Source organism: Oryctolagus cuniculus, chromosome 2 (assembly GCF_051225735.1).
Source record: "Oryctolagus cuniculus isolate XC-2025 breed Fujian yellow rabbit chromosome 2, ASM5122573v1, whole genome shotgun sequence".
In the NCBI taxonomy this organism is placed as follows: Eukaryota; Metazoa; Chordata; class Mammalia; order Lagomorpha; family Leporidae; genus Oryctolagus; species Oryctolagus cuniculus.
In genome coordinates this window covers 45170495-45189314 of record NC_142868.1, presented here as the reverse complement: position 1 = coordinate 45189314, position 18820 = coordinate 45170495, and the positions used below count along the sequence as shown (strand labels likewise).

Below are 18820 nucleotides of genomic sequence, written 5' to 3'. Positions count from 1 at the left end.
TCTCCTGATCTCTGTCTCTTTCTCTCTCTTATGCTCTCCTTCTTCCTCTTTTTCCCCTCTTCACCCCTTCCCTCCAATCTGTTGGGTTTCCTCCAATAAACTCTTTCCCTTAAAAAGAAAAACGCAGTGTTTGTCCTGGTCTATAATGAAGAAGGACCTAAAATATATGTACTGTTCCCTCCCTTTGGTTGTTTTGCGATCACTGCAACTCCTAACATGCTGTTCTTCTTTTCCCTCTCTCATGATGCTGTTGTTGTTACGGATAGACAATGCTGGGAGAATATATTGTGAGTTTTGGAATTGGCAGTAAAGTCTTAACAAGAATTTATCCTCTTTCATATCCTTGTGGAATGACTTGAGTGAAACATAATGAACTACCTCCTGTATCTGCAAATAGAAGGAAGTTCTTAACATTTATGTGACACAGCAGGAGTCTGGACATGACCTCATTTTAATCCATTAGACTATTTGAGGAAAAAACAACAAAACTTTGCCACTTATTGACAGGTAGTTATCCTCATCCATTTCTCATAGCCAGTAAGAAGACAAACTGTCCCAAATGCATTTTAAAATTGGCAAATTGCACTTCCTAGTTCCTTTTTGGTCAAACAGAAATAACTGAAAGAGAAATCATCATGATATTTTTGAGGCTGATTAAAAGTTTTCCCCATCCTCAAATAAATGCTTTGCCAAGAGTTTTATTCTGCACAGATAACCTATCCCTGTATCTCTAGACCATGAGCTAATGAAACAGGGCAGAAGACCCCATATTCCTCATACCCCTCCATACCTATAGTTTATAAAGAAATGAAACAGGGGCAGGCATTTGGCCCAACAGTTAAACTGCCACTTGGGGACACCCATATCCCATACTGGATCATCTGGGTACAAGTTCTGACTCTGCTTGTAACTCCAGCTTCCTGCTGATGCATGCCCTGGGAGGCAGCAGGTGATAGCTCAAGTAGTTGAGCACCTGCTATGCAGGTGGGAGACCTGAAATGAGTTCTTAGTTCCTGGCCATGGCCTGGACCAGCCCTAGCTATTGTAGGCATTTGAGGAGAAAACCAGCAGATGAAGATCTCTGTGTTTGTGTGTCCCTTTCAAATGAAATTAAAGTACATAAAATTTTAAATGAAAAAAAAAATGAAACATAGTTAGGTAAATATTGATATTTTATGTATTGAGTCACCAGTGAAGTATATGATTGGTCCCAGAAGCAGAATTACAGATACCATATTATAAACATTAATGCTCACAGAAATTCACTTATAAACTAGATTGAAAACTCTTTACAGAAAACTAGTGAGCCTTTTCTTTTGTACTCACCACTGTAGTAGACATTGGCTTGTATAGTAATTAACTAGATATTTGTGTCCTTGGCCCTTACAATAGTGCTTTAAAAAAAAAAATTTATTTGGCCGGCGCCGTGGCTCAATAGGCTAATCCTCCACCTTGCGGCGCCGGCACACCGGGTTCTAGTCCCGGTCGGGGCGCCGGATTCTGTCCCGGTTGCCCCTCTTCCAGGCCAGCTCTCTGCTATGGCCAGGGAGTGCAGTGGAGGATGGCCCAGGTGCTTGGGCCCTGCACCCCATGGGAGACCAGGAAAAGCACCTGGATCCTGGCTCCTGCCATCGGATCAGTGCGGTGCGCCGGCTGCAGCGGCGGCCATTGGAGGGTGAACCAACGGCAAAGGAAGACCTTTCTCTCTCTGTCTCTCTCTCTCACTGTCCACTCTGCCTATCAAAAATAAAAAAAATAAAAAATAAAAAAAAAATAAAAAAAAAATTTATTTATTTGAAAGATAGTCACAGAGAAACAGGTTTTCCATCCACTGGTTCACTCCCCAAATGTTTGCAACAGCTGGAGCTGACCCGATCGGAAACCAGGAGCTAGGAGCTTCCTCTGGGTCTCCACACAGGTGCAGAGGCCCAAGCACTTGGGCCATCTTTCACTGTTTTTCCCAGGCCACAGGCAGAGAGCAGGATGGGAAGAAGAGTAGCTGGGACATGAACTCGCACCCATTTGGGATGCTGGCGCTGCAGGCAGAGGCTTAGCTTACTATGCCACAGTACCGGCCCCTACAATAGTGCCTCAGAAAGTCATTATTGTTAGACTAAACATTCATAGCTTGTACAAGATATGTATTATTTGATATTTGAAGATCTCAACTGATTGGATTATGAATTTATGAGTAAATCTCCTACTTGGATGTATTTGGCCCAAGAAGCTTGAATGGATCGTGTAATTCTAGTGGGATGAAGCACCTAAAAGTGGTCATTAGACTGTATAATTAGCCCTCCCTCTCCGTAGGTTCCAAAGCCTTGGATTCAACCAGCTGCAGAACAGAAATATTAGAGGAAAACTTCCACCTGCACTAAACTTTTTTTCTGGTTACTTTCATAAGCAATATAATATAACACCTATTTATATAGAAATTAAAGTAGGTATTATAAGTAATCTATAGATTTGAAGTATAAAAGAATGTACATAAGTTATGTGCAAATACAATGCCATTTGTATAAGGGATTTAAGTGTGTACAGAATTTGGTTTCTGGGGGCAGTGGCAGGGTTGGGGGAGTGGAGTTGGGTGTCCGGGAACCAGTCCCCAACAAATACCAAGGGATTTCTGAACTGTACTTTGAAAACTTGTATAGCATCAGAATCCTTATCATAATAGTGCCTCATCTAAATATTCTGTTTCACAGGTTCCCACTTTTTATTTTATAAAAAATTATATTTTTACTTTTACTTTATTTGAAAGGCAGAGATAGAGAGGTCTTCCATCTGCTAGTTCACTCCCAAATGCCCCAACAGACAAGACTTAGCCAGATCAAAGCTAGGAGCTGATAAAACCAGTCTGCGTCTCCCCACTGTGTGGCAGGGACCCAAGTACTTGAGCAATCACCTGCTGCCAACAAGGGTCTTCGTTAGCAGGACAATAGATTGCAACCAAAGTAGCTAGGACTTAAACCAGTCACCCAGTAAAGGATGCTGGTATCCTAATTTGGCACTTAACCACTGTGCCATACACCTGCCCATTGGTTCCTACTTTGACATGTCATCCATTAAAAGACCTGATTGAGTTATGGTTCTAGCCATCTTGAGATTATCATATAGTTATCATCATCCTACTAGGTGCAGACACCTTTGCTCTATAATATCACTCTAAAGAATTTATAAGTATTTGGCTTTTAAAAAACAGACTCATTTATCTATATCCTGGTAGTTTGATTGACACATGAAAAATGGTAATAAACCCAAAACATGGGAAGTAAAGGTTAGGTTTAAGAAAAAAATTAGTAAGTACCCCCATGCAAAGTATTATGTTTCTGCTTCTTCCTTCGGAGTAATATCAGCATAATCTCAAACCACTGTACCTCCAATTCACAAAAGAATTTATGCTGTTAAGTACGGTTGGTTTACTGTTTATTGAGATTGGAGAATTTGGATTGATCCTTGGGAGAACCAGGGCTCTTTTTTAGATACAGACAGTATCTTTTTAGCAAGAATAATTTTACAGAAGTATAATGTTGATCTTAAGGAAAAACACAAGAGACAATAGATTGAGCTTTATCAATCATGTTCTATTTATCTTCACATTATAATAAATTTTTCATCAGTCCTGTCAAGTTTTAAGTGGTCAGTTGTAATTTAGCATTTTATATTTAAGAACAGGCTCCTCTGCCTTGAGATGACCTGTTTACCAAGCATTAAAACTTAACAATTCCAAATCATCTTACAAATGTCTTACAAATATACCTCCTACTAGCAAAGACTGACAAAACAGAATAGAAATTGCAGCTGCTACCCAAAGGTGAAGCAGATGGCAGCAAGAAGCCAAGAATTCCAATGCCTTAAAAGTTTGTAAACTGGAAATACAGTTCATATTCCAAAATAACGCAATTTTCACTCATTTAAATTTAGTTATCACTTACATTAGTGGTTTCATTAGGAAACCAGGAAATCCTTGGACCAGCAAAACAAATACTACCCTCTTCCTGTTATTTCCCTTCATTATTAAAATGAAATAGATGGGGGCCAGCGCTGTTCCACTTCCAATCCAGCTTTCTGCTATGGACTGGGAAAGCAGTAGAAGATGGCCCAATACCTTGGGCCCATGCACCCGCATGAGAGACCCAAAGGAAGCTCCTGGCTCCTGGCTTCAGATCCGTGCAGCCCCGGCTGTTGCGGGTAGACCGACCTCTCTCTCTCTCTCTCTCTCTCTCTCTCTCTCTCTCTCTCTGCCTCTGCCTTTCCTCTCTCTGTGTAACTCTTTCAAATAAATAAATAAATCTTTTAAAAAAATGAAATAGATGATTGATCAAATATTTGAATTTGGTAGCATTCTCAAAAGACAGTTTTGATGGGAAATGGTGTTTCTCAGTTGTTTTTCTTGAAGGTGGTTAGAATTTGTCAGTTTTATTGTGTTTGACTGACAGCTTTAATAAACTGTCTTCATTCTTTTAATTAACTTCATAGGAAGACTTAGTTAGGATTAAAAGCTAATACACATTAGAAAGAAAACTTGCTTTCCAGTTGACGTGTTAAAAAAAACTGACATCAAATCTCTAATACATTAGTATAGATATCTTTAAGTATCTTTGAGGGATTGGTTCTAGGACCCAACCCCCTGCCCCACCATACCCTCATCACAGTAGCTCAAGTCCCTTATATGCCTGAAAAATGATACAGTATTTGCATGTAACCTACACATATCTTCCTGTATACTTTAAATCATCTCTAGGTTACTTATGATACCTAATTCAATGTAAATGTAATGTAAGTAGTTGTTATACTTTTTAATACATATCATTGAGGGAATAGTGACAAGGAAAAAAGTATACACACTCAATGCTGACACTTTTTTTTTTTTCCTGAATATTTTTTATCTGTGGTTGGTTGAATCCACAGATGTGGAGTCCATGCAGATAGAGGGCTATTTCATTCAGAGCTGTGTTCTGTTGAATGAGGAATAGCCTGTGCTGTTTCTAAGGCTCAGTGATGGGATACAGTATGCTAAAAATTTATTTCCTAAATAAATTTCCTAAATTTATGTTCTAAATCTAAGTGTTATCCTTAATACCTGTTTATCAAATGGCAAGTATAGTCTAATGGCAATTAGTGTGCTACAAGTAAATAAAACTTAAACATAGAATCTTTGCAATGAAGGAACTTGGAAAATGAAAACTTTATATTAGGGCACATTTCATAAATGGTGTGCATAATTCTCATGTATGAACCATAATTCTCATGTATGAACTTTTATTCAAATAAAGAAAGGGGTCTTACCATTCTGATAACTATTTGGATGCTTTTTTTTTTCTGCTTGTGTCTAGGAGGTACTAACTCTTCTTGGGTAGGTTAACTACACTGTAGACTTAGACTTTTTTTTTTTTTACAGGCAGAGTGGACACTGAGAGAGAGAGAGACAGAGAGAAAGGTCTTCCCTTGCTGTTGGTTCACCCTCCAATGGCCGCCGCTGCCGGCGCGCTGCGGCCGGCGCGCTGCGGCCAGCGCACCGCGCTGATCCAATGGCAAGAGCCAGGTACTTATCCTGGTCTCCCATGGGGTACAGGGCCCAAGCACTTGGGCCATCCTCCACTGCACTCCCTGGCCATAGCAGAGAGCTGGCCTGGAAGAGGGGCAACCGGGACAGAATCTGGCGCCCCAACCGGGACTAGAACCCAGTGTGCCAGCGCCGCGCGCCGCAAGGCGGAGGATTAGCCTAGTGAGCCGTGGCGCCAGCCTGACTTAAGACTTTTAGTATGTATTGATGATATGCTTCAGGAGAGAAGTGTCAGGATTTATTTAATTCTCTCTCCTTTTCTATGGGGGGAAGAAAGGGTACGTCAATGTCATGCTAGTCTCCAGAGCAGTTAAATTTCCTTTCTCAAAGAAGAAAACGCCCTGGATGAGATGTGGCTGTGATTCTAGGACTCTCAGAGGGTTCTTACTGATGCCATCACATCTTTGCTTTCAGAAACTCTTGTAATTGGAAGGAGCTTGGTCTAGTGATTCATTGCTTTGAAGATTTGCATTACATATCTTAAATGAAGTTTGAAATAATACCAAATCTTAGCTATTGAATGATGGTTCTTCCTGTTAGGAGAAAGAGCCAGTGACCTGAGTCAGGAAACCTGAGTACCATGTCATGTGACCTTGAGCATATCCATTTTCTCCTCTGGCTCTTTATATGTAAAGCTCATGTCATCATTTGCAAAATACAGGTGTTAACTTGCTAATACTTCCTTCCAGCTTAAAGGTCTTTGATTCTTTGTCAAGATCTACTCTGTGGTATATCTAAATCCATGTGTAATGAGCTGTCTTCTGGGATTCCATGTGCCTTTATGAATTAGGATTCAAAATTCAACCTCTGGTATCCAAATCTTTCAATTTGTTCATTAGCCAATACTAATTTTTCTTCTTAAAACTCTTTGTTTCACAGGCTTTTCCATACATACTTTAAGATGCTGCAAAGCCATGGAAACTTTCAGCTTCTATGATAAAACTCATTTATATGTTAGCTTTTCCTGATATTCATGTCCTCGAGCATGCTGACACAGAGAGAGCCTTTATTTAATAAAATCTGTAGAACGAAAGATGGCCTCATCTTAAGTTTGCAAAACAAACTTTTAAAATGTAAATTTATTTATTTATTTTTGACAGGTAGAGTTATAGACAGTGAGAGAGAGAGAAAGAGAAAGGTCTTCCTTCCATTGGTCCACTCTCCAAATGGCCACAATAGCCGGTGCTGCACCGATCCAAAGCCAGGAGCCAGGTGCTTCTTCCTGGTCTCCCAGGTAGGTGCAGGGGCCCAAGCACTTGGGCCATGCTCCACTGCCCTCCCAGGCCACAGCAGAGAGCTGGACTGGAAGAGGAGCAACCAGGACTAGAACCCGGCACCCATATGGGATGCCGGCGCCGCAGGCGGAGGATTAACCAAGTGAGCCACGGCACCGGCCCAATTTATTTATTTATTTATTTATTTTTAAGATTTATTTATTTGAGAGGCAGAGTTATAGAGGGAGAAAGAGAGAGGTCTTCCATCTGTTGATTCACTCCCAATATGACCACAATTGCCGGAGCTGGACGAATCTGAAGCCAGGACCAGGAGCTTCTTCTGTTTCCCCCACATGGGTGCAGGGGCCACAGGCTTGGGCTGTCCTCTGCTGCTTTCCCAGGTGCATTAAGCAGGAAGCTAAGTGGAGCAGCCAGAACTCAAACCAATACCTATATGTGATGGCTACACTGCTGGCAAGGGCTTAACCTACTGCACCACAGTGCTGGTCCCAATATGTAGATTGATTAATAGGCATTAAAGTAAGTACTAATCAGTTATCTAAGAATAATTTTATGCAGTTCCATTTTGCTCAGACTTTGAGATGGTGAATTTTATTTCCAAATGTTCCTTTTTTAAAATTATAACATTAGCACATGATTATTATATAAAATAGAGAGAAATGCAAGAAAATATAAAGTAGAAAGTAAAAAAAATCCCTTTATACTACATCCCAAAGTTAATCAATGTTAATATATGTATTTTTTGTCATTTTCTTTTTTAAAAAAAAAGTGGTTTTTTTTTTTTTTTAATATTTGCAAGACAGAGTTACAGAGAGAGGGAGAGACATAGACAAAGAGAGCAAGATCTTCTGTCTACTGGTTCACTCCCCAAATGGCCTCAATGACCAGAGCTGGGCCAATCCAAAGCCAGGAGCCAAGAGCTTCTTGTAAGTGTCTCAAGTGGGTGCAAGGGCCCAAGGACTTGAGCCATCTTCCTCTCTTTTCCCAGGTATATTAGCAGAGAGCTGGACCAGAAGCAGAGCCGCCAAAACTCGAACCACTGCTCATATGGGATGCTGGTGCCACAGTGGTGGCCCCCAGTCTGTCATTTTCTGTGTGTTACACATATGTCTATATAACTTTTTATGCAAAGGAGTATTATACAGATAATGTGGTTTTAGGGCAAATATCATTTATATGGTTATTGGGGCTGGTGCTTTGGCATAATGAGTTAAGTGCTGGCATCCCTCTTGGGTGCTGGTTAGAGGCCTGGCTGCTCTACTTCCATCTGATCCAGTTCCCTACTAATATGCCTGGAAAAGCAGCAAAAGATGGCCCAAATACTTGGATCCCGGCACCCATGTGGAAGACCTGGATGAAGCTCCTGCCTCTTGGCTTCACTCTGACCTAACCCTGGCCATTGAGGCCATCTGGGGAATGAACCAGCAGACAGAAGATTCTCTCTCTGTCTCTGTCTGTCTCTCTCTCTCTCTCTGTAACTCTGCCTTTCAAATAAATAAGTAAATCTTTAAATATATATGTGTATATATATATACATATATATATAAAATTTATATGGTTATTGTAAATATGACTTTTGTTAACTAAATTGTTTAAGAATATACCAAAAATTATTACCCGGCCTCCTGTAGTTGGACATTTAGGTTGGCAGCTCTATCTCCAGGTCAGGTTATAGCTTCATAACTGATTATGCTGCCAATCTATAGACATAAAGATGATGATAAAAAAAAATTTAAAGGCCGGTGCCACGGCTCAGTAGGCTAATCCTCCCCCTGCAGCGCCAGCACACCGGGTTCTAGTCCCTGTCGGGGCGCCGGATTCTGTCCCGGTTGCCCCTCTTCCAGGCCAGCTCTCTGCTATGGCCCGGGAGTGCAGTGGAGGATGGCCCAAGTATTTGGGCCCTGCGCCCCATGGGAGACCAGGAGAAGCACCTGGCTCCTTCCTTCGGATCAGCGCGATGCGCCAGCCGCAGTGCACTGGCCACGGCGGCCATTGGAGGGTGAACCAACGGCAAAGGAAGACCTTTCTCTCTGTCTCTCTCTCTCTCTCAGTGTCCACTCTGCCTGTCAAAAAAATAAATAAATAAAATAAAAAATTTAAAAAGCAGTTTTTAAATCACTCAGAGGTAGGCTTTTATAATATCACATAGCCTATTTTTATTTTGGTAATACTTCTCACTAGAAAATTAATATTAACACATTATAAACAATTTAAAAAACAGTATAAATATAAAGAAGAACATATTTTGCTACATTTCCATTTGGGGTGTCTGTCCCATGTAAACACACATACACATGTACTTTAAACATAATTCAAATAACTCTTATGTGGGGTTTAATAGCTTCCTTTTTTTAAAAAAGAAAAGGTTTATTTATTTATTTGAAAATCAGCGTTACACAGAGAGAGGAGTTGCAGACAGAAAGAGAGGTCTTCCATCTGATGGTTCTCTCCCCAGATGGCCGCAACCGTAGCTGTGCCAATCTGAAGCCAGGAGCTTCTTCCTGGTCTCCCAAGTGGATGCAGCGGCCCAAGGACTTGGGCCATCTTCTACTGCTTTCCCGGGCCATAGCAGAGAGCTGGACAGGAAGTGGAGCAGCCAGGTCTCGAACCGGTGCCCATATGGGATGGCTGCGCTTCAGGCCAGGGCATTAACCCACTGCACCACAGCGCCGGCCCCAATAGCCTCCTTCTTCATGGACATTTTCCCATGTCATTAAGCACTATACAAAAATGCAATCTATTAAGTAGCTCCTCCTTCCTTCTCCATATGACTATGCCATCAAGTATGAATAATGTAAAATTAAAAATGTTTATGTGAAAACGTTTAGACTCACTAACAAGTTTAAATATGGACAAAAATACTTCCAAGGGGCCGGCACTGTGGCGTAGCGGGTAAAGAACCACCTGCAGTGCTGGCATCCAATATGGGCACCAGTTCGAGTCCTGGCCACTCCACTTCCAATCCAGCTCTCTGCTATGGCCTGGGAAAGCAGTAGAGGACAGCTCAAGTGCTTGGGCCCCTGTAGCTGTATTTGAGACCTGGAGGAAGCTCCTGGCTCCTGGCTTTGGATCGGCGCAGCTCCAGCCGTTGCAGCCAGTTGGGGAGTGAACCAGCGGATGGGAGACCTCTCTCTGCCTCTCCTTCTCTTTCTGTATAACTCTGACTTTCAAATAAATAAGTAAATCTAAAAAAAAAAAAAAAAAAAAAAACTTCAAAAAGTTACTGAAGGGGCTAGCGCTGTGGCATAGCCGGTAAAGCCACAGCCTGCAGTGCCGGCATTTTATATGGGCGTCAATTTGAATCCCGGTTGCTCCACTTCCGATCCAGCTCTCTGCTATGGCCTGGGAAAGCAGTGGAAGATGGCCCAAGTCCTTGGAGCCCTGCACCCATGTGGGAGACCCAGAGGAAACTCCTGGCTTCAGATTGGCACAACTCCGGCTGTTGCAGCTAAATGGGGAGTGAACCAGTGGATGGAAGACACTCTCTCTGCCTCTCTTCTCTCTGTGTAACTCTGACTTTCAAATAAATAAATAAATCTTAAAAAAAAAAAAAAGTTAATGGAAAATGGAACTAAAAGTTTATTTTGGTACCAAAAAGTTCATGAAAATGCATATTATTTTTAAAAAACCTATGTATTTAAAAACTCCAAAATAAACTTATCTTTTATTTTTTCTTCCTTGAAATTTCTGAGGTATCATGGTATATAAATAAACTGTAGTATGTTTAAATAAAGTTTCAGTAAGTTTTACCTTCTATGACATTTTCCATTTATCTCTCAGTTTTCCTGGAATGATATAATATGCAAATGATAATTTTATAGCCTTCTTCCCAAGTTTATTTCTTAATTCTGTTTCATGTCTGTATTATTTGGGACTTTGAAAGCAATGTTAAAGTATGGCAATGGAAAGAGTTGTATTGGGGGTAGTGAGCTTTCGTTGCCTGTTTCTGATTTGATGGGGGTACTGCTATTATTTTATCATTTTACTATTAATGTTATCAGTTCCCAACCTTTTATTGTGAAAAAATTTTCAAGTACAGAGCAAAGTTTAAAGAGTTTTATAGGTTATACCTATGTGGATTTCTTAATTTTATTATTAATGTTGCCAATTATTTTCCCCAGTGTATTATAAAAATCATCATACAGAAAAATTGAATTTTACATTTGTCTTTATGGCAGCTGCCTAGATTCTGCCAATAACATTTTACTATACTTTTTTTTAAAAAAGATTAGTTTATTTACTTGAAAGAGTTACACATAAGAAGAGAGGCAGAGAGAGAGAGAGAGAGAGGTCTTTTATCCACTGGTTCACTCCCCAGATGGCCACAACAGCCGGAGCTGGACCCATCCAAAGCCAGGAGCCAGGAGCTTCTTCCGGGTCTCCCATGTGGGTACAGGGGCCCATGGGCTTAGGCCATCCTCTACTGCTTCCCCAGGCCATCGCAGAGACCTGGATTAGAAGTGGAGCAGCCATGGCCAGTACCGGAGCTCAATAGGCTAATCCTCTGCCTTGCGGCGCCAGCACACTGGGTTCTAGTCCCAGTCAGGGCACCGGATTCTGTCCCGGTTGCCCCTCTTCCAGGCCATCTCTCTGCTGTGGCCTGGGAGTGCAGTGGAGGATGGTCCAAGTGCTTGGGCCCTGACTCCCATGGGAGACCAGGAGAAGCACCTGGCCCCCGTCTTCGGATCAGCGTGGTGCGCTGGTTGCAGCGGCTATTAGAGGGTGAACCAATGATAAAGGAAGACCTTTCTCTCTGTCTCTCTCTCTCACTGTCCACTCTGCCTGTCAAAAAAAAAAAAAAAAAAAAAATTTAAAAATTAAAAAAAAAAAGTGAGCAGCCAGGACTCTAACCGGCGCCCATATGGGTTGCTACTACTAGACTTGTTTTACACTTGTGTACATCTCCTGTCAGATTTGTTTTTTGAAGATAAAGCTTTCTTTAAAAAAAAAAATGTATTTATTTGAAAGGCAGAGTTACAGAGAGGCAGAGAGAGAGACCGTCTATCTGCTGTTTCACTCCCCAAATGGCTGCAATGCCCAGAACTCAGCCAATCCAAAGCCAGATTACAGGAAAGAGCTTCCTCCAGATCTCCCCTCAGGTCAGGGACCCAAGCACTTAGGCCATCTTCTATTGCTTTCCCAGGCTGTAGCAGAGAGCTGGATCAGAAGTGGAATAGCCAGGTCTTAAACCAGTACCCATATGTGACGCTGGCACTGCAGGTGACGGTTTTACCCGCTATGACAGTAGCACTGGCCCCTACTGTCAGATATTTTAATGTCTGTTATTTTTGTTATGTTATAGATATATCCATCTGTATTTAGTTTAACAAAATTTTTTAAAATCAGCACTGCAATAATTTTTATTTTAGTGTACTGATTCTACTGTACTAATTGCTGAATAAAAAAATCCCTTAGCAGCTTTATTTGTTATCTAGTAGCCAATCTAGAGTATTTCAGTGCAGTTTTGAAACACCTTGTCATGCAATCTTGAATAAAGAACAATGTGAAACATCAAAAGAAGTGTAGCAGTTCAACTTGGATTACAGAAATAGAAAGCACTGAAGTTAGAACTTCTCAGAATTTAAGCAGACTTTCTAGAGAACAGCTTGCCTTATTTAGCTGAAAAAATACTTACACACAGAAATAGCTGCTATTCCAGTCTACTTGCCAGGTGTATTTCTATGGTGAAATAAAATCCATCAAGCTATGATGGTTTTATCACATTGTCTCTTAAGTCCTCCCTATTCTTTTTGTACTAGCTGCCGTTACCCAGAAAATTAGTTTCCTAGGACAAATTCAATAAAGCAAAACAACAGAAGTTTATTTTGGCCAGAAATCTGAAATTGAAGTATCAGTAGGACATTTCCTTCTGGAGACTCTTAGGGAGAAAATCTCCCATGTCTGTCCTCCAGCTTCTGACAATTGCTAGCATTCTGTAGTGTTCTTTGGCTTAACAGATATATCTGTTTGTGTGTTCATCTCTTTTTAAGATTGATTGATTGATCCAAAAGGCAGTATAAAAGCTAGGGAGAGACAAAGAGAGGAGGAGAGTGCGGTTTGAGAGACAAAGATAGATAGATAGATAGATAGATAGATAGATAGATAGATAGAGGTATAGATATTTAGAAATCAGTATCTTCCATCCACTGATATTTTCCATTCACTGATTCCCTCCTAATACAATAGGAGCCAGGAACTCCATCTGAATCTCCCACATGAGTGGCAGGAACCTTTTCACTCTAAAGTCTCAAATACTCAAAGCCACCACTGCCACACATTGCAAAGACATTGCCTTTTCTTTTCCCAAGGCGGAGGTTATTTCATATGAGCTTGCTTAATTTTTAGCTTCTCAACTTGCAAACTTCTCTGAGCCATTACTCATTTGCTTGTGTCCTGACAGAACACTTTCCTCTTCAAAGTAAACCTCCACTTTTATCTTTGATCTCATCCCATTTTCCCTGTGTCCATGCAATGATCCTATCAATGACTTTTTGACACATAATTCTCCGTTATTGAGATATCTGAAATCAAGGTACATTTTATAATTGGTAGTGTCTAAAAATTAACTTTGTATTTTTTCTCCCTCACTTGCATGTAAAGTAAGATGTGCCTTACAATCCAAGGCAAAAAAAAAAAATTGTTTTTCTGCTGAAGATTATTTAGCACATAGATGTTCTCAAATGGGAAGATAGGTTCTAGCATATGTTAGTTTAATGTTACCCTCTTTTTTCTGAAAACATTAATCTTTCTTCTAAAACTGGACCTTTCCTGCCCTCAGCCAGTAATTTTACTAGATGATGAACTACACACTAAATTGTATGGAGGTAATTGGAGATATCTGCCAATCAGAAAATCTTATTTGGAATAACTAAAATGGTGAGGTTAAATATCTCAGCAGAGCTAGTTTGCATAAAGACACAACGGAAAATGTTCATTTAGGGGGCAGTAGCCCTTGCATAGAGTTAGTCTCTATCATAGCTATATACTCCCAAGATACAAAAGGAGAAATTCTCTGGTTGCAATTTATATAAACTTGTATGTTATTGAAATGAAAGTACTTCAAGGACATTTCCATTTGTTACTAGCTTATGGTTTCTCATCTCATGTAAATTATTTTGCCACTTTTCATTTTAATTCTTTGCTGTCATTTTCTGGCAAAGTGATCATTTGGCTTCTGTCTGTGAAGATATTCACTGATCATTCAGCTGACATTGTCCTTTGTCTATAAAATTGTAGTGCCTTTAGGATTTATTTTATCATTTTTATTGCTACCTTTATATTTCTGTTTACCTTTCTTTCCATTTTCGTCTTAGAAAACTATCTATAGAGCTATTGGCTGGTGCCGCGGCTCACTAGGCTAATCCTCCGCTTAGCAGCGCCGGCACACCGGGTTCTAGTCCCGGTCAGGGCGCCGGATTCTGTCCCGGTTGCCCCTTTTCCAGGCCAGCCCTCTGTGTGGCCAGGGAGTGCAGTGGAGGATGGCCCAGGTGCTTGGGCCCTGTACCCCATGGGAGACCAGGATAAGTACCTGGCTCCTGCCTTCGGATAAGCGCGGTGCGCCGGCCGCAGCGCACTGGCTGCGGCGGCCATTGGAGGGTGAACCAATGGCAAAGGAAGACCTTTCTCTCTCTCTCTCTGTCTCTCTCTCTCACTGTCCACTCTACCTGTAAAAAAAAAAAAAAAAAAAAAAAAAAAAAAAAAAACCAACTATCTATAGAGCTATCAACATTTTTGTGTGGAACAGAAGTATGTTTTGAACTGCAGAGCTTCAGAAACAAGTTCTTTTTAGAGTCTAACAGCTAAGTTCTCCTATAATTTCTACACCTAGTAATAGTAGAAATATCTACTTCATGATAACCTAGAGGTTAAAATATTGGAAGATAAATGATAACAGTGCAGATAGTCCTTAGGGTTGTCTTGAATGCTTTTAATTACCTTTCCAAACTATCTTTTGAATCTTACCTTCTCTGTCTCCTTGCCTCAACCCATCTCAAGCCTTCCAAGCTACTGCCATAGCTTCCTAACTAGTTTCTACCGCTAGTATCACCAGAGATACTACCCTGGAAGAAGAAATTTGATCATGGAATATTCCTGCTTTAAACCTGGCTCTCAGTTACCAGTTAACTCTATCTCCTTTAAAATCTAGACCCAACTGTTTTCTCTAGTTTAATCCCAAACTACCCAGCTGAGTCATCAATGAATATCTTCATATAGAGAAACCAGATGTTCACGAGACATTGATGGCAAAGAATTGAGATGAAAAGCAGCAAAATAATTTACATGAGATGAGAAACCATATATTCTAGCCACACTGCACTCTTACCACGTTCTCAGAGCATTCTGAGCTTTTTCATGACTCCTTTCCTGTGTACATGTTTCACTGTGTCCATCCTCCCTGCTGTGAACACCCTTGCTCTTTCTTTAGGATCCTGCACAAATACTGACCTCTCTTTGCTACCATAATACAGTATTCAATTAACTGATATAGTTCTTTTTATAATCCTTTATACTATGTTTCTTTGCAGACTTGTATCTCCTGGTGACCATACTGGGAAGTTTTCTCTGGTTCTTCTTTGCTACCATTTAGCCATTTCCCTGATACAAGATAGGACCCAACATTTTTAGCTGATTCAATGAATGATTACTTTTGTTCAAAATTAAAGTTATGGCTGGCATTGTGGCACAGTGAGTTTAAGCTCCAGCTTGCAACTCCAGGGCCCTAGCATACCATATCGGAGTCCTAGCTACTTCACCTCCAATTCTGCTTCCTGCTTCCTGCCTGGGAAGGTAGCAGAAGATGGTCCGGGTGCTTGGGCCCCTGGCACCCCTGTGGGAGAGCAGGGTGGAATTCCTTGATCCTGACTTTAGCCTGGTTCAGCCCCCAACTGTTAGACCTATTGTGGGAGCGAACCAGGGGATAGAAGATCTCTTTCTTTCCTTCTCAGCCTCTCTCCTTCTCTATTGCTCTGTCAGGTTTGTTTTTGTTGTTGTTGTTGTTTTTTAAGATTTATTTATTGGGGACGGTGCTGTGGCGTAGTGGGTAAAGCCACTGCCTGCAAGTGCCAGCATCCCATATGGATGCCAGTTCAAGTCCCAGCAACTCCACTTCTGATCCAGCTCCTTGCTAGTGTGCCTGGGAAAGCAGTGGAATGTGGTCCAAGTCGTTGGGCCCATGTAACCTCATGGGAGACCCAGACGGAGCTCCTAGCTCCTGGCTTGGATTGGCCCAGCTCTGGCCATTGCAGCCATATGGGGAGTTGAACCAGTGGATGGGAGATCTCTCTGTCTGCCTCTGTCTCTCAGTAACTCTGGCTTTCATACATTTATTTATTTATTTGAAATGCAGAGTTACAGAGAGAGACAAGAGAGATCATCCATCTGCAGGTTTACTCCCCAAACATCCGAAATGGCCAGAGGTCGGCAGTTTTGGAGCCAGGAGCTTCTTCCAGGTTTCTTATGTGTGTGCAGGGGTCTAAGCACTTGGGCCATCTTCTGCCTTACCAGGCACATTAGCAGGGCGCTAGATTGGAAGTGGAGCAGCCAGGACTTGTAAAGGCACCCATATGCTATGCCACAGCACTGGGCCTCAAATAAATCTTAAAAAAAAAAAAAAAAAAAAAAGGAAAATACACTACACAAGCAAAGTTGCTAGACCTGTTTCCCAGATTGATAGTCCATTTTGATTATAAATAGTTCAAATGTAAACACTGAGCCGGCCTGCGGCTCACTAGGCTAATCCTCCGCCTTGCGGCGCTGGAACACCAGGTTCTAGTCCCAGTCGGGGCACCAGATTCTGTCCCGGTTGCTCCTCTTCCAGGCCAGCTCTCTGCTGTGGCCAGGGAGTGCAGTAGAGGATGGCCCAAGTGCTTGGGCCCTGCACCCCATTGGGAGACCAGGAGAAGCACCTGGCTCCTGCCATTGGATCAGCGCAGTGCGCCAGCCATTGGAGGGTGAACCAACTGCAAAAGGAAGACCTTTCTCTCTGTCTCTCTCTCTCACTGTCCACTCTGCCTGTCAAAAAATAAAAAAATAAATAAATAAAATAAAAAGATACTTTTTTAAAAAAGTAAACACTGTACTAACGTAATTGTTTTCAACTATTTCTTGGGCTAAAACCACTGAATATGCAGATATTTATCGTTTATTATATTCCAACCAAGTTCCTTGAACTGTGATAGTTCCTTTGTAAGTAGTTAGATAGAAAATGTAGTTATCTTCCTGTTTTTTTAAAAAAGATTACTTATTTGGAAGACTAACATAGAAGGAGGGAGGAAGGGAAAGAGAGAAAGAAATCTTCCTGAAACGGATTCATTCCCCAAAGGAGAGAGGAGGGAGAGACAGCTAGAGCAAAAGCAAGAGAGAGAGGGAGGGAGGGAGAGAAAGAAATCTTCCTTACACTGATCATTCCCCAAATGGCCACAACGGCTGGGGCTGGGCAAGGCTGAAATCAGGAGCCTTGAACTTCATCCAGGTCTTCCACTTGAGTCGCAGGGGCCCACGCCTTTGTTCTCCTTATGCTTTCTTTTTTTCTGAGCAGTTACATCCTTTTTTGTAGAGCAGACATGAAAAAGAGGAGATTTTAATTGACATTAAATTCAGATAAATCAATATTCCAAATGGGATACTTTGGGAGAGGGATTGGGGTAGGAGTAGGGGTGGGGGCAAGTATTAATAATCCAACAGTAGTATCCCAGGAAAACGAGGATGTGTGGAAACCCTCTGTATAACCCTTAAAGTCTAATCAGATCACAGATCACTAGTTGCCTTCTATTTTCCAAATACATCTTACATTTTTATGCATTTGTAGTTTATCATTACTGTTCACGTTGCCCCTTCCAGAGCCTGTGCATCCCTCAGAAGCCTGGCCAGTTGAGTGAGCATTCTCAGATATGTCCAGTCTGTAGAGTTAATCTCTATTCTGAATTTATTTAGCATGTTGATACAGTTACTTAGCAGCTATCTGCATTTTGGTTTATCACAGTTACATTATGTTGACTGTTGTTTTAACTCCTTTTATTGATGCTTTCATAAAATCTTTCTCCTAAACTGAATCATAGATTCTTAAAATCAGGACTCCTGATTTGAACCTAAATATACTCATCAAATACAGTGCCTTAGTCATAGTCAGGTAATACGTATGTGCTGACTATTGTATTTCCTGATCTACTTAATATCTTTCCTAAAAACTCTTCCACTTATATCAGTGTTGTGTGTCCCCACAAAGAAAGATTTTAAGAGCTTTGAACTTAAATATGTAACATAAGATATCTTATATATGTTTATCAGTTTTTATACTATGTATCATGAATTGTTTTTAAAATGTTGAATTATTTCAGACATAGAAAAAGAAGATAGAACAGTCCTTTGTACACACCTCCAGTTTTATTAGCATATTTTAATGAAAATTAATGTTCTTCATTATAAAAATACATCTTTTACAGAGAAGAGTGAATTAATTAGTTGCCAAGCTTAAAAATTTGAAACTACGGAATGAATTCTTATTTTCTTGAGCTTTTGACTTGGAAAAAGCTGATTTTTTCATTTTACCCTCATAGTCTTTATTTTATATTGTGAGATCCTAAAAATAGAGATTGAAGATGAATTTTAAAACTTTTTTTAAAAGACTTATTTTTAGGCAGAATTTACATAGAGGGAGGGAGAGACACAGACCTTCCATCCACTGGTTCACTCCTGAAATGATCACAACAACTGGAGCTAGGTGGGTCCAAACTAAGAAGCCGAGATCTTCTTCTGAGTCTCCCATGTCTGGCAGGGGCCCAAGTACTTGGGCCATCTTCTGCTTTCCAAGGCACATTAGCAGAGAGCTGGATTGGAAGTAGAACAGCTGGGACAGGAACCATTACCCATATGGGATGCTGGCATTCAGGTAGCAGCTTTACCCACTATACCACAACACTGGCTCCAAATTCTAAAACTTTTAACTCAGTGTGGAAAACTCACATACCATCAATAATTGCAAATTCTAATATGTCTCCCAAAAATAGTGTGGCTTTATTCT

The 18820-nt window shown here is 41.0% G+C and overlaps 1 protein-coding gene across 40 annotated transcripts in view; it reads left to right on the top strand.

Annotated features, from left to right (window-relative positions):
• Nucleotides 1-18820, top strand: part of HMBOX1 (homeobox containing 1) — a 224176-nt gene that overhangs the window by 189320 nt on the left and 16036 nt on the right. For 4 of the 40 annotated variants that reach the window (XM_089325439.1, XM_089325441.1, XM_089325440.1 and 1 more), the window contains one exon: nucleotides 10130-11061. The exons of the other annotated variants lie outside the window; for them this stretch is intronic. In XM_089325439.1, the coding sequence (XP_089181565.1) occupies nucleotides 10130-10253 (124 nt within the window). In that variant the 3' untranslated portion in view covers nucleotides 10254-11061. Of the gene's footprint in view, nucleotides 1-10129; nucleotides 11062-18820 lie in introns of those variants that run through there. 40 annotated transcript variants of the gene reach the window in all.